This window comes from Salarias fasciatus, chromosome 13 (assembly GCF_902148845.1).
Source record: "Salarias fasciatus chromosome 13, fSalaFa1.1, whole genome shotgun sequence".
Classification (NCBI taxonomy): Eukaryota; Metazoa; Chordata; class Actinopteri; order Blenniiformes; family Blenniidae; genus Salarias; species Salarias fasciatus.
Window position 1 is genome coordinate 16,093,135 of NC_043757.1, and position 16,539 is coordinate 16,109,673.

The 16,539-nt window shown below is 41.5% G+C and overlaps 2 protein-coding genes across 2 annotated transcripts; both read right to left on the reverse strand.

Moving 5' to 3' along the window:
• Positions 1–5,325: 5,325 nt before the first annotated feature.
• On the reverse strand, positions 5,326–7,124 carry fuom (fucose mutarotase). Its single transcript, XM_030106647.1, has 6 exons — positions 6,998–7,124; positions 6,751–6,819; positions 6,385–6,455; positions 6,185–6,283; positions 6,029–6,102; positions 5,326–5,592 (listed from the first exon to the last, which is right to left on the reverse strand). The coding sequence occupies exons 1-6, from the start codon at positions 7,080–7,082 to the stop codon at positions 5,526–5,528; spliced, it is 465 nt and encodes a 154-aa protein (XP_029962507.1). The 5' UTR covers positions 7,083–7,124; the 3' UTR covers positions 5,326–5,525.
• A 2,910-nt stretch (positions 7,125–10,034) lies between these two features.
• On the reverse strand, positions 10,035–13,824 carry echs1 (enoyl CoA hydratase, short chain, 1, mitochondrial). The gene is made up of 8 exons (XM_030106636.1): positions 13,676–13,824; positions 12,150–12,347; positions 11,892–12,019; positions 11,142–11,241; positions 10,960–11,064; positions 10,719–10,838; positions 10,556–10,623; positions 10,035–10,451 (listed from the first exon to the last, which is right to left on the reverse strand). Exons 1-8 carry the CDS (start codon positions 13,764–13,766, stop codon positions 10,386–10,388), a joined length of 876 nt encoding a protein of 291 aa, XP_029962496.1. The 5' UTR covers positions 13,767–13,824; the 3' UTR covers positions 10,035–10,385.
• Positions 13,825–16,539: the final 2,715 nt, after the last annotated feature.

Here is a 16,539-nt window from a genome sequence, read left to right on the forward strand (position 1 = left end):
CTTCCCTCTCATCTGTCGCCAGTTACATAACGGAGCATTCGGTCTGTCTCCTGCGGAGATCCCGGTCCATCTCCTCCCCGTCTGGCGCCATTGTCGCTCAGAAGCGGTCTCTTCGGCCAGGCGGAGCCAGATAGTGAGTCTGATTTCAGCCCCCCTTAAAATCCCACCTGTTCATCGAACAGAGGTTTCATTAAACAAGGCGGCGTAAAAAAAAAAAAAAAAAAGTGCCTGCAAGCAACTGTTGAGCAGATGGGTCACTAATTCTTTCTGCGGCCACGTCCAGAGTCTGACGGCTCCCCGGTTTACCAGACCATCGTCACCATATTTCATTTTCGCCTCCGCTCCTCCACGGAGGTCTCTCCCAAAGCCCTGTAATTCGTGCAGTAAACTCCGTCGTTAGATGTCTGATGTGTATTTAATGGATGTTGGTGAGGCATCAATTAAGTTAATTGTAGATCATTGAGTTAATTTTAGTTATTTTGAAAACCCCCGGCTTTCCTAAATGCTGTGAGTGTGAAGGGATGTGACGGAAGACTGTGTGTAAAGACAGAGAAGCGGTTAGCCTCAAATACAGCCCTGCGCTCCGGGACAACCTTTATGGGATTTACTGATTGTAATGACGGTGATGATGAGGCTGTGGCGCTGATGATTGTTTTAGTGCGCAGGACCGACTCCTGTGTTCCATTTCATTTCAAACGGCGGGGCATTAAGTGTTGAGGTTTAATGTGGAGTCTGACGTCCCCGACTGATTGTCACCCGTTAAATATCATGTTCTCCATTTGTTTCTGTAGCAGAGGAGACACCTCGGTGAAGGTGGCGTTTTAAGTCAAGTAGAAACAAGACAGCTGCATTCCTGAAACGCAGAGCAGTAAGGAGCTGTTTGAGGGGAGAGCTGCAACATCAGATGCTGCATTGAAGTTGCTCTTTGAGCACAATTTATCTGCAAATATTTGGACAGGGGGTCCAACTCATCACAGCTCAGAGAGGGCCACAATTTGACAGTGAGGCCGCTGAAGCAGAAAGATAACATAGATATAGTGTAAATGAGAGCTGCCAAGTTCCTCTCTTAGTTTTGTTACAGAGAAGTTTGAATTAATTCAGAAAGTTGCAGTTAATGACATTTTATTTTGTTTTTCAGTTTTTTTTATTCACAAAACCTAATATGGAACAACTGAAGTATCTGAACATTTTCAATGAAAATAAATGAAATCTGAAATGAATGCGGTTTCTCTCCAAAAGTACTTTGGCAAAAGCTCGTCGCTTCACTGTTTCTGCAGCCGTTTCTCTTTTGCATCTTTTCTCAAACTCCCCCTCATGCACGGACTTCCATCTAGATGGTATCTCACCAACAATCAACCAGCTGCCAGAGGTCAGACTGGACGATCTGACATGCAGAGCTAACGTCTCTAGTGTCTGACTGCACAGTGTGCGTGTATTGTAAATGTCTTACTCCATGAAGTGTGTGACAGAAACAACCATGATCATTTACTTGGAAATGCGAAATTTTGTCAAATGTTCCTTTTTAGTGGTTTTCTTCAGAAAATTGCTGCAAGCTGCAACATTTGGAGCAACTTCTTCTTATTCCTTTTTCTTTCTTTTAACAAGAATTGGAACATAACTCTTGAGTTAATGGTCCATTCAAACAGTTACAGACAAGCAATTTATTCTTGGCTCACATGTTGTGTTTTTGTGTGCATACTTTTCTCACCATTTGTTGGCAACAACGACCACGACTCCTGTTCATTCTGGTCTTGTTTTTAAATTTTCTAAGAAGGCTTATCTTTCACATCACGATGCATCATATCATCTATGATAGCCAGACAGAAGAACACTGCGATGGGAACAGGATTTCATGCACTTGGCAGATCAAACTGTCTCTGAGAGCTTCTGAAGCCGTCAGAGTAAAATCTCCACCCGTCACTGAATCATCCTCATATCACCTGCGGCCAGTAGCAAGAGTATTTAACAGCTTTCAAAAAACATTTTTAATACTGAAGAGTGAATATATGAATTGCTCTATCTTGTATCTGTTGGCTCAGATGATAAAACCAGTATGGATTTTAACCCTGTCGACTCCAGAGTTGCAAAGCGACGTTTCTGTTACAGAGATTCTTTTCTTCTTTTAAACAAGATCACAGGAAAATGAAACAAATCTGCTTTATTTAACACTCACATATGGTGTTTGTTGAGGATTTGATGCTCATCCGTCTTACAAATAGAGCACCAACTTTAAAGGAATTAAACGGTCTTTCTGACTGTCTAAGAATAAATGCCAAGAAGCAGATAAACAAATTTCCTTAGGGTTGTGTGCAATTTAGACAAAATCAAGCAGATTTCCTTTTACTTATGCTTCCTGTAACTTAATATCCAGCACATAGACATGATAATCATTTAGTTGCTTTTTTCGTTTTAGAACCTAATGAACTGTACAAGTGTGAGAAACAGTTTGGACTGAAGAGTCAAACAATCATTGTTTTATTGTCAGTATTTTGCAGACAATATCAAATAAGTCAGGCATTTGTTTGGCTGGGAGACCCTCTGAGGCAGAAGGCAGCAGACCACTCTCTGACCTGGAAGTGGGGCTGGCGGAGGGTAATATGGGACTCGTACATATGGATCTGATAGAGCGGGCAGATAAGCAGCAGACGTCGTGGAGCCATCTCCTCCATGTAGCAGGAAGTGTGTGTCGTGCTGCAGCTCTGTTGTCCTGAACCCTGCCGTCGTTACACTTTACTAACTCTCATGTTCACCTAACGACTCTCTTTCTGTGGGACGAACAGCGAAGGGCTGCTGAGTCTTCATCAGACACAGAGAAGTTTCACTCTGCAGCAGTTTTACAGTGCAATTGGATCTTGGCATTAGAGCCGACACACTCGCTGTTGATTCAGTAAGCGAGGCGTCTGGCAGCGAGATCACACACTCATCATCTGCCTCCAGTGTGTCCTTCCACCCTGGATGTCTGTGAAGGGCAATTAGTCGTTTTGAGTGTTTGAAGCTGAACACAGTAGGACTCATTCTGCATGTGAAAAACTTCTCCTGAAGGTGAGCCAAGCCCAGGGAGCGTGTGTGTGTGTGTGTGTGTGTGTACCCTGCTGCCTCTTGGTACAGCAGAGTGCTGTACGTACATCCAAGGCTTGATTGTTATTTTTGGACACACCTTCCCCTCTTCTGAATAAGCGAGTGAGACCAAGAGCAAAGTTTTCGTGCATGATCTGAGCTCAAATAGTGTGCTGACACTGAATCTTGTAAAAAGACAGATTCACTTTGCTGTTGTTGTGGTTATCACAGGACTGAAGATCAGTTACGTCTAATGATGGCTGGTTTCTGAGATCTAAACCAAAGTATTGTAAAAAAAAACAATCAAACAATAAGTTCATATTTTCTCCTGATTGTGTTTGATCAAATCTCAAAGGACGACCAACATTAGTTCAATAGAAAAAAGCACCAGATCACATGTCTGTTTTGGTTGTTCAATGTTCTTTGTCTTTATGACAGCAGGGCTGAACAGTTCACCACATAGCGATAAGATCCCTGATTTAAATCTGTGAGGACATAAACATTAGAGGCTATTTAAAAAGATGATGAAATGATGAGGAAACTTGTGTTTCAGTTAGGTTGCTGTAGTCCAAACAAACAGAAATGAGATATTAGCAAAGTGTTGTATTTGAATAAGTACTAAAACAACATAGAACTAAAAACAAATTGTTGTACCTAAATTATCAATAGAAATCAAAGACACAATAAACTAGTCATCTTAATAATAATTTCATAATGTTTTTACAAAGTGTGACTTAATCATCATTAGTCTTTAATGCATTTTGTGTTTATTCCACATTGCAGTAGCTATAATATACTTTGTGTTATACAAGCTTAAGCTGCTCTGTAATCTCACATTGAGGACATAAAAGAAACAATTACAGCATCATTTTATCTTATAAAATACCTTAACCTGAGCTTTAAGCAGGTAAAAAAGATTGGTAGATATGGAGCCACAAACCAGATAAGGAACTGCATGCGAGGGAACAAAGGTCAGGATAATATAACAGGTTTATTGGTGGAACTTTGGTCCCTTTTTTCCACTGCAGTTCAGCTTACGAAGGTTTTCTATTACAAAACATTGAGCTGACAACAGAAGAGAACACCATGTTCAGGTACGAGAGCTGCGAAATGTTTTAAAAAATGGTCCTCACATGCTTTTAATAGTGAAGTCTTTTTGAATATCTTGTTTCTGGTATTTCCACAGTGACGTGTGTATTTATTGACCCCATCTTTTCTTTTTAAATTTGTAGAATTTCTCTGATCGTTTGTGCTTTGCTGATACTTGGTGTCACTGCAACGCCTTTGGTATGTATCCTGCTCTTGACTGTTCAGAATATTACAACTTTTACTCCTTCAATTCATTCGAAGTGTGTATGTCTGGAATGTGGATGGTGGTTGTGTAATGTTATGTTTTTTTTTCTTTTCAGAGCAAAGGAAGAGAGGAAGGCTCCCAGGAAGTCATCGTGTGAGTTGTTTGAACTAAAACTAGAACATTTCATGTTGTTGGACTTGAGAAATGCAGGTTGACGGTGTAATATACTGATTTCAGGTCCTTGGATGAAACGGGGAGGATGTTGCGGGGACAGCAAGTCGAGCCCCCGGAGGACATGGACAGCCTTCAGTTTAATATTGACCCCAGGATGAAGATCTGGAAGGGCCTGAACGACGGCGGCAAACAGCCACCAGTGGCCGAAGAGGACTTGGATGAGCTGCACCATCCATTCATTGATGTCCAAGACCAAAATGAAGGTTTCCCCCCCGTCGCAGACACCAAGGCAGAGCCGTTCGGGGAGCGGGTGTTTGAAGAGCCCGAGCAGGACATGGACGAACTCTACCACAGAGCAATGGGGGAGCTGGAGGTATACCTGGCCCCGCTGATGGCTAAAGACAGAACCGGCGCGCTCTCTGAACCAGAGCAGGATTCCCTGGATCAGCCCGCGCAGGCCGAGGCTCTGAGGAAGGTCAGAGTTCACCTTCAACCCGAGGAGGACCGGGATGACCTGCATCACCTGGACCTGCGCTTCCTCCAGAACCGCGGCTTTCCACAAGCTGCTGCTGCTCCCGTCAGATTTCCATCTCAGAGGAAACACGCCGAGCCAGAGGAAGACCGAGACGGCCTCTACCATCAGTAACTCCTCAACAAATCAACCTTTCCAGCGATTGATCATTTGATAGCAGACGAGCGTCTCACGCACCAGAGATTAATGTGTAAATATGTCCAGAAAAATAACTGATTTGATTAAACTTGAGCTGCTGAAGCAATCAATGCACTGCATAGCATATATGACGTTTTTTTTTATTATTACAATAAGATTTCAACATGTAAATTTACACAATTCTCCAATCATTCAAGTAAACTGGATAAAAATCCAGGTTATACGTAGTCACAGAAACAAATATTGAAAAAAATATTTCACTGGAAATTTTATTATTGACTTTTTCAGCAAACATAATTGATGTAAATGAACCATGACGTTGAGTGTTGATCACTGCAGCTGCTCAGCAGGAATCACTCCTTTCTTCAGAATCAGGTTCCCATACAGAGCAGTTTCCCTGAGGACAAACAGGAAAATTTCTGTTATCAATGATCATCTATGAAATTGTTTGCAGACTATAAACTTCAATTAAATTGAGGCTTACTAAATGTAAACTAACTGTTCAACTAAATGCGATATTAAAAAAAAAAACAAACAGGTTGGAGTCAGTGTATTTCCATTTTAGTGTCTGAATGAACATATTTGATGACCCTCTGCCCTCTGAACATCATCTTTTTGTTTTTTGGTTTGTAGTTTTTGTTGAAACTCAGCAGGGAGATCGTTCAAAACATCTTGTTCTTGACGAAATCCTTCTGAGTCCATAAGATGCTTTCTTGAATGTGTCACTTGATGGAAAAGTTGCCTCATGCCTGCCTAAAAGTTTGAAACAGTTCTTGAAAAAAAAATCATGCTTTTTTTTATTCAGTTTAAAGTAAAGAAAATAATCCACCCACCCTGTTGCCACAACAGCGTAGGCCTTCTTGGCTCGTTCATAGAATGCAAACCGTTCCACCTTTTCAATTGGAGCCTGAACAGAAATAAACACAGAAAAGAAAACAAACATGTATTTACTGTTTCACACCCTGTGTAGCGTTAAGTGGCCATCTCACCTTTGACCCGGCCTGACTGATGAGCACCATGTAGGTGCCCCACACAGGGACGACCAGACCGCTCTCTTTGTCACTGTCCACCAGATCCATGACAGCAGCCTGAGGGACACAGCACAACACAACACAACACAACACAACACAATGCTTGGCGAGTTTTCAAAGATAAGGAAAGTCACACAAAGAAGCATTGACTCTTGTACCGGACAGTCAACGTAGGTATCCAGGGGCAGCAGCTTCAAAATGGCCTCCAGAAGGTGTGGGATTCCCAAACCTTCAACACAAAACAATTTGATCTGCAAACATGACATGTTCTATTTCTCACATTTTTCTCAATTACTAATGGACATTGTTATTAAAAAAAATCAAAATATAAAGTTTTTTTTTTTTTTTTTTATCAAAATATGTTTTAAAAATAAATGTTGATACAAAGCAGGGACTGTTTCTGTGAACATATATAAACTCCTGAACTGACCATTATTATAAACTGCACAGACATCCATAAAAGTGCAAGTACTACCAAATGTGAGCATTAGTATCCATTTCTTCTTCTCCTGGCCATGACTTACCATCAGCTCTTATCTCTTTAGGACCACAGGCACAGACTGAAGACGTCGGGAAGTTTGCATCAGCTAGCACTAAAACAGAAAAGAAAATGTAAATATAGTGACTGAATGAATTCAGTGTGCAACAGCTGCATGATTCACTCTCTGTATCTTGTTGACATGAGCTCAGATGGAGCGTGTGTGCGCGCGTGTATGTGTGCTGTAACAGGTCATCTGTGCACATCGGTGTGTAGGTAAGTTCTGATGATACCTATTTCATCCCCGTGGCCCATCTTAGCGAGAGCGTAGAGCAGCTCGGGGGACAGCACCGAGGGGATCCCCTTCAGCACGACCATGATGGCAGAGACACCCGGAAGTAACACTCAAAGACGACTGAAGCGGAGCGAGAGCATTCACTGCACACACCCGCCTCTTCGTTCTCAGTCTCTCTTTCTGTCTCTGTCTGTCTGTCTCTCTCTCTGTCTCTCTGTCTCTCTGTCTCTCTGTCTCTCTCTCTCTCTCTCTCTCTCTCTCTCTCTCTCTCTCTCTCTCTCTCTCTCTCTCTCTCTCTCTCTCTCTCTCTCTCTCTCTGCCAACCACTAGTTTTCCCTGGTTTCACAGTAGACTCACCGCGACCGATAAATTTAAATCTGTAATGCCTTGGTAATAAAAAAATACAAACAACCATAGATAATTTAATTTCAGCAAATCCTTCATCAGATCTATCAGGCATACATGTGATATCCACAGCTTTAAAGAATGTGGAGTATTTTAGCAAGTTTACTCTCAAATAAATACACAAAGACGATAATGGATTCATAACCGGAGACTTGCTGAAGTGTGTAGAATTTTATAGATAAAGACAGAGTAAGAAAGAGGAACATGAAAAGTTTTGTTCATTTATGAGTTATTTGAAGTAGAAGAAGTTCCATACTCTCTTGGGAAAAATATATCAGTTGAACTGGGAAACTTATTGTGCATTTAGAGCACTTTCAAATGCAGTTCTGACATCTGACATAACACTGCAGTGGATTTGGTTAAAATTAAGAGATATACTTTTCACCTCAATAAATAATCATACTGCTCATTCTCATTTGTATAAACCAGACTTGTTTCTTATAGTTTTTAGTAACCTCGCACTTTCCAAGTGGGAAATTGGGTGTGTGGGTATTTTCTCAACTGGGAGCTTTCCTACCTCAAAGTTGATTAAGTCAATAAAAAAAATCAATAAATAAAAATCCATCACGAGAAAAAAAAACGAACATTATCTTGATGCAAAGTGGTTTTAGTTGTCTTTGTGTGACAAACAGTCACGTGACCTTACAGCCTAATTTCATCAGTTCAATGCATTTTCTTTTTTAGCCTTGACATAAAATTATGAATGTCTTTCACAATTTGTCAGACTCGTTTCATGCAAAAGGGTGGAGTCATTTAATAAAAACAGTGAACATACCTGCACATCAAATATGATTTCACTGACATAACTGTGTCATTTAGTTGTGCAGTCCAAAGACAGGAGGATAGGAAGACTGAAGGTGGGGCAGAATCATTAGTCCAACAGACCCTCCATTAATTTTGGGTGCGTGCTGTTTCTGACACCCTTGGGTGGGCATAATTCAAAGCAGATATCGGTGGATGTGTTATTCCGACACGGTCTCCCACGCCAAGAATTTGAGATAATGAAAATATTTGTCAGATGAAAACCACTCCACCCGGCCTGTTTCATCTGAGCCAGAAAAACTCTCAGCTGGATAGCAGGAGAAAAGAAAATGCTGAGGAATCCTTTCCACTGACCGCAGAGCCTGTTTCTGTTAAAAAATAAATAAATAAAAGAGAGCTGATCTGCATATAAAAAGGCTTTTATAAAAGTCAAGTCACAGTTGCAGGCTTGTGGGCTGGTTCACTGACTTTACAATCCGTGTACAGCTGCTGGTAATAGTGCACATGGCAGGACCGCATGCTTTCACCTCAGAATAAAGTTTTTTAAAACTTTTTCTGCATTGTGCATTCGGCACTGATGGATTAATTCTCCATCCTCTGCAGAAAACAACCTTTCATGGGTTAATATCGCGTTTGCTGCGTCTCTTTTCACTTTACTTTATTGTGAATTAAGTTGGCGGCTGATATAAAGCCTCCATCATTGCGGGTTTTGGAGGGGGGGGGGGGGGGGGGGGGGGGGAGGGGGGGGGGGGTTTGAGGGGCAGAGACGGAGGCTCCGGGAGAAAGGGCCCTGCAGGAGCCAGGCCTGTCTGGCAGACTGGAGCCCTCCTCTCCCCTCTCCGGACTCACGCTGCTTTCTCTTTATTGCGGCTTCTTTAAATGAGTTTATCACGCCATGAGGGCCCGCGCTGCCAAAATGTAACGTTTTGCCCCCTTTGTCCGCTCAAGGAGCCTCAATTGAGTCTACATTTATTATTTTGACCTTTCGGTAGCCTCAAAGCCGGACTTTCTTTTCGGAGCCTCTCCGCGGACTTTTGTGCGTCCTGCAGAGCGAGGAGACGGAGTTTTTTCTCTGCTCTCTTTTTAAAGTTTTGTTCCAGGGAGGTGACAAGAAAGCACAAGCTCCGGGGGAATATTGAATGAAAAAAAAAAAAATCAATTAGGCCATGGCCTTGTGGAGATATGGGGCGCCGCGTGAAGATCAGAGAGAGAAAAGGTCCAGATGATTGGAGGGAGACAGAAAGGCTCGCTAACCAAATTTGTTCTGGTGTTTCCTTTGAAGCCCAGATTTACACTTTTCTATGCGCCAGGATGTTTACAGGCACAGAGATGTGCGAGCTTCAAGAAAGATGTTAATCTGTAAACTTATTCTGCTCGCTGGAATTTATGACTTTCACCAGAAATAAAATGAAAATTTGAAAATTATCTCAATTTCAGAATAAAACTAAGTATTCCAGCACTTAAAAAAAAACGATTTTACCCCCTGCTGATTGACTGAACGCGCTCATCAGATCATCCCGGATCTCCAAAAGACGGAGTCAGTCTACAGCTCTCGTGTGTGTAGGATTGCAGCGCTAGAGCACCATCTAGTGGACAAAATCAGGAACTAGGTAGAGATTGGTTCACGTTTGTGGTGAGATCCCCTATATTTACACATCCAGGCCACAAATTAACCTATGAATGTTTTTGGACTAAACTCCCCCTGAACTGGTTTGGAAAGACACTGAAGGCCACAAAGTTGTGTCACGGTCAGCGCTGTTGTAGTCAGAAGCTTCTTTGGAGTTGGCATGTTCTCCCTGTGTACGCAGGGATCCGTCACACTGCTGTCCTATCAGTCTGAACCACGAGCACTTCAGGATATCCCAGCATCCACTTCATTACAGTGCTGCGAAGCACTTTAGAGCTTTATTTGTAAAATGTACACAAAAAATACTGCAAACAAAATGCAGCAACCATGTGACAAATGTGAAGGAAAAGTTCGTACAAATCATGAGGGCTACTTTGTTTTGTTAGACATTTGTTACAACGGTTATTGAATCATCGCCGCACACAAACCACCTGCACGAGCACTGCATTTCATTCTGGTGCAAGCTTAGTCCAATCTGAATAGTGATACTCCTCGACCGCCATGATTATAGCATCGTTCAGCATGGTGCAGATAAAGGAAGTGACCCCGGTGCTAGCAGGAACCACAAGTTCTTGGCTCAACTTTTTATGTTCTACTTGTCCTGGAAGCTGGCCTTTCTCTTCTCTACAAAGGCGGTCATGCCTTCTTTCCGATCATCCTGCAGAGGGGAAAAAAACAGAGCAAAAAGATGTACACACCAATTCCGAACCATCGCAAACCAGAGCGTGTCTCACTGCCTCTCACATGCCATCCAGTACTTACTGTTGCAAAAGTAGCATGGAATAAACGCTTTTCCAGGCGATTGCCCTCAGCCAAGGTCAGCTCAAACGCTGCAATCGGAGAGTCGCCACAAGTCAGATGAAACTCACAGTCTGGAAACTTAAAATACTTCACCTGTTAAAACCAGTAGGAATGCTTCACACACCTGCATTCACAGCCTCTTTAGCCATCGCAGAGATCAGCTTGGAGTTGGATGCAATTTTCTCCCCACATTTAATAGCTTCAGACACCAACTGGTCCGCCGGAAACACTTTGCTCACCAAACCTGGGGAAAAAAAAAAAATACGCTGCTGAATCCAGTGTACAAAAACCATTCAAAGTAAAAATGTTTTCCTGTGAAACTCAAGAAAAGTATTATGAAGCGATCTGTCCAGCAGTGTCCTTACCCGACTGCTTGGCCTCTTGAGCCCCGATTCTGTCTCCTGTCAGGACCAACTCCATAGCAAGGGATTTGCCCACAGCGCGAGTCAGCCGCTGGGTGCCGCCCGCCCCTACAGGCAGAGAGGCATCATGAGGAGCTCCTCCTATAGCAGTGATCAGGCTCAGGGGCTAATAAAGAGTCTCTTACCGGGAATGGTCCCCAGCAGGATCTCAGGCTGACCAAACTGTGCTTTCTCACCGGCGTAGATGATGTCGCACATCATCGCCAACTCACAGCCGCCGCCCAGCTGAAACACAGTAACAACAGAATCACAGTTCAGCTCTTCATCACCAGGTGCTCGTTGACATTTTTTGGCATTCAGAGCTAAACTGTTCAAACACTGGGTGGATAAAGCCAGGAGTTGTTCAGTATCAGATCAGGAATTCAGTTACTTCAGCTGGTTTACACACTTAGAATGAACAGTTCATTCAAGCGTGTTACAATAAAACTGCTTGTTGTTATGATACAGAGAAGATCCAATTAGAAAAATAACAAATCACTTCACTGTCATCAAATTTTCATTTTCCAAGAAGCTTAATTCAGCTGTAGAAGTGAGACCTAAATCAAACAGGTGGGTTTAAAATCATATCTTCTCAATCAACCTACAAGAGATTTGTCTGTGGAGGAAACAATGGTGTAAGATAAAGAGGGAGGAGGAGTGAGAGAAAAGAAAGGTGGCATTTTTGTTGGATAAATGGAAAAAAACATGGCATGTTAGCAGAAGCAGCACATTTGTTTGTTTTCCCTTCATTACTTCATGTGTCCATTTACTTGCTTTGTAATGTATCAGTGTCATTTGGTATAGTTATTTTTTCACTTTTTAATCTATCAAATAAATGTTTATCGCTCTACAATTCACAGAAATACTGAATAATATTCTTAAAACGGGTGGCATACAGCAAATCCGTTGACAGCTGCGATCACAGGCTTCCTCACTGTGGACACTCTGTTCCAGTGAGCCAGGAAGTTTCCACTGTAATTCTCCTGGAAGGTTCGATTCTGCATTTCTTTGATGTCAGCACCGGCTGAAAATCACAACAAGAGCAAGAACTGGAGCCATCAGTCATTGTAAGAAAGTCTAAAGAGCATTACAGGCACATAACAGGAGGCCAAAGTGCAAAAAATAAACATGAAAAATGTCTCTAAAACCCTCACCTGCAAAAGCTCTCTCACTGCCAGTGATGACGATGGCGCCAACGTCACCGTCGGCCTCGAAAGCGTCCAGCGCCTTTCCCATCTCCGTCATCAGGCCGTCACACAGGGCGTTCAGAGCCTTCGGGCGGTTCAGCTGAATGAAACCCACATTTTTGTTCTCGCCTCGTTTCTCCACCACGATGTACTCATACTGACCACCTGCATGGAGACGCAGCACAGACACCGACGGTCAGGGGAGGTCGCAGGACACAGGACAGATTGTACAATGTGGCTGAAAAACTTTTACACATTATTGTGTAGTGTCCAGCAGTACAATTAGAATAGAACTTCATTGGTCCTTCACAGGAAATTGCTTTGTTTCAAGATTCAATTAATCACCACAACACGATGATTCTTTTACTATCATTTATAGAACTAAAACTACCACCAGTAGCTAGCCATATAAGCATTTAGTTTTTGTTATATAAATTCCATGAATTGATTTTTTGTTGTTGTTGTTGGTAACTGTAAATTGATTACATGAGTTCACTGAGTGTTTTAAAGACCTTTATGCACCCTGTGCTATCACGGCTTATCAACTCCTGAACAACCACTCCGTCTTTCAACCTGGTGAATTATTCACTGAAGTGACCCTGATCAATTTGTCTTGCTCTCATGTTAAAAGGTAAACTTAAATTTCCATGTGAATTTAAATCAAGCTGTTAAAAGTTCAGATTTTTTTTAATATATACATGAACAGCAATAACAGAACCAATCTTAATTATTTCTATGTAACCCTTTCATCAGAGGCTTGCAGCACTGGGCAAAGCACGGACTCCTCTTAGATCCAAAATACAGTAGTGAACTCACAAGAAGTTTGGAATAACTGGTCCCGTGGAACCAGATGATGAATGCCACTCTCTACTCCAGGCACATACAACAGAGATGTCAGACCTCTAAACTATTTTGCTCAGCAAGGTCTCCATGCCAGACCACCTGTTCTGGTACCTGACCACACCACAGGCAGAGGCCTCACTGTTGTTCCACTGTGGTTTGTTAATGTTTAAATTGTCATTACATGCTTCTACCTGCAGAATAAATCAAAGTTAGCTGAAAAACAAACAAAAAAACAGCACACATATGCCAGAATATATGAAGTAAAGTGTTAAACTTTGAGTCCCCCGCAATCATTCAGCCTTAAGTGAGGTCAAAGTTCATGACTTGGTTAAAATAAAACAACCTCAGAAAGTAATCCTGTGTCATTGAAATGACAGTGTTTCCCTGCGGCGCCCACAACTTTACAGGCTCCTCAACACAAAGACCGATTCTTCATGACCCTTCCTCCAGAGTTCAGCACGCACAGAGAACAGAATGCGAGTAAGTTTAAAGAAATGAAAAGCTGTGTTGTGGTTATCGTTGACTGAAACTCTGCCTGCGCCGCTCCTGTCGCACGCGCAGTGACGCAGTCTTGACATTGTGGCTGCACGAGCGGCTCAGATCAGCTCCAGCTGCTTCAAACGGAGGCGGGCCGCGGTCTCAACACTCACCCGAGCTGTAGAGGCGAGCTGCGGACACGACGGCCGGAGCGGCCCGGCAGGGCTTCAGCAGCACGGCGGCACTTCGGCAGAGAAAGGCCATGGTACACGGAGGAGCGTGAACTTGATCCAAGAATCCAGACTCTGCTGCTTCTTCTTCCTCGTTGCTGTTTGTTTTTATCTGGAATGTAAAAGAAAGCTCATTATCTCCACCTACTGTCCGCCCAGGGTACAGCAGGCAGCGTGCAGCGTTCCTGTGCCTCATTTTGAACCTCATTTTAGATTACATTTATTTGTATTCATTCATTGATGCTTGATTTTTTTTTTACATTTATTATTATAATTCCAACCTGAAATATTTGATCAATGTTACACACTTTTGGTGTAGGACCATATGTAAAAATGTATTGTGCGTCTGTGCACTGCTCCCATCTTTCACAAACGGAAAAAAGACTTGATCGATCAATATACTGAGGATGATTGGCAAACATCCATACGCCTAATTAGATCTGTAACTTGTTATCAATTGAGAGAAACCCAGTGTGTAAGATACTTCACAGGTATTACTCCTGACATTTTAAAAAAAGATTGATCACTCCGTTTCACCTTTATGTATTAAGCACAACTCAGGGAGGGGGATGTATTTCCTCTCCTTTGGGAATGTCAATTAATTTAAAATTTTTGGTCAATTATTTCAAAAGAAATTAGTGGGATATTGAAAAGAAAATTAAGAATGACCCTAAAGTCTCCCCGTGTAACCCCCAACTTAGGGACACAGAGTATAAATTGCTTTTGATGACTTGTTCTTTATTTTTGATTACATATTGGGGACTGGAGACAAGAGACAAACTGTTTTTTTAATTTAAATTTCTTTTTATTTATTTTATTATTAGTCATTTTGTTATCATTACTGTTCTGGTTAATTGGACTATATTTTGCATTTTTTTTTGTGTAAATGGATGTCATACTGGGTTGTGTGTGTAGGGTTGTGTGTGGAGGGGGGTCTTTAGTCTGTTTATTTTATTTGTGAATAAAAACAATAAAATGTGTTTCTTAGAAAAATCTGTGCTCCTTTCCGTGAATTATGTGCATTATTGTATTTTTTATTATTTTACTTTTCAATCTGTACTGAATATGTTGCTGCATGTGCTTCATTACATGTATGATGTTTGCTTTACAATTATTTTCACGCACGGTCAGATTATGCTGTGCTGCACCACAAATCCACGGACTCACAGTTTGATACAGTGTTGAAATCATCCTTCCCCTCTTTCCTTTATATGCATCCATTAATACTTTGATTACTCCATTCTGCTCTGTGGCCATATCTGTTTTTATTGCCCTTTTATAATAATTCCTTGTCTGCAAATAGCTGAAATAATCTTTTTTTTCTAAACCAAAACTGTCCTTCAAATGTTGAAAGGCCATTATTTTACCTTTTTCTATAATTTTACATATTGCTGTGATGCCTTCCCCGGCCCATCTCTTAAAACCAACATCTTCTCTCCCTGGTTTAAATTTTGTATCATATATTAACCATCTTATGATTTTTTTCTCTCTTTTTCTAGTTTGAAGTTCTTTATCATTGTATTTCAAATATTTAAGGTAAATTTAGTCATTGGGTCTAGCTGGTTCTCCTCTTTCTTATATAGTTCTCTGTCCCTTGATAGTATTTGAATCTCATAGGTCCCTGCCTTAGTTTCAATATCTTTCCATTTGGCTACATAGTCGTCACTACACCAGCATGCTACTGACTTGATCTGAGCTGCGTAATAAAAATCTCTGAGATTTGGGACTGCCATTCCACCTTTCTCCTTGGGCAATTTTAGTGTCACAAGTTTGATCCTGCGTTACTTGCCTCCCCAAATGAACCTTGATATCTCTTTATGCCGCTCTATAAATTGACTATGTAGTATTGGTAAAGAATGATAAAAATAAGATGATTATTGATCCGTTTGTAATTTGCATTGTATAATTTCTCAACGCCTTTTGTAATATTCGCCCCTCTGGTTGTTGGTGTATAGTTTAAAGCGAGTATCTGTGTTTTTGTCACATTAACTTTGTATTCTGAATATTATCTGTATTCCTCCAGTAAGTCCATTAGTCTGCGGAAACTGATGTGTGGTTGTCCTATGTATGCTACTACATCATCAGCAAATAAACCTAGTTTGTGCTCTGTTCCACCGACCTCCACCCCTTTAATATTGTGATTCTGTCTGAAGGCCTGTGCAAGCAGTTCTATAAATACATCAAAAAGTTTCGGGGATAAACAGCACCCCTGTCTGGTTGACCTCTCTAACGTTATTGGACCAGTCAGATTCCCGATAACCTTCACTCTTGCTGTCGGCTCTTAATACAATGTTTTAAAACATTTGACAGAGTCTTCATTGAAACCAAATTTTTCAAGGAAATTATATAAATACTTCCACCTCACGCTGTCAAATGCCTTTTCAGTGTCCATAGCTACTTACTAATGGCACACTTTCTCCCTTCTATTTGGCTTCCTCTATGATATGTAATGTTTTTCTTATGTTATCCGGTGCCTGCCTTCCTCTTATAAAGCCTGTCTGATCCTCTATAATTTCAGGAATGACTATCTCAAATCTTTTGGAGATTATGGATGTATAGATTTTATAGTCTACTACATTAAGCATTGATATTGGACAATAGCTACCACACAGTTCCCTATCTTTACTTTCTTTTGGTATTATGGAAATTATTGCTTCTTTCCAGGATGGTGGAATGTTTCCCTCTTTCATGATAAATCTGAATGATGCCAACATTACTGGACTAAGCTCCAGTAAGGGGAACCCATCACTACCTGGTGATTTGTTATTTTTCATTCTGTTGATTGAATTCCGCATCTCTTCTTCTGT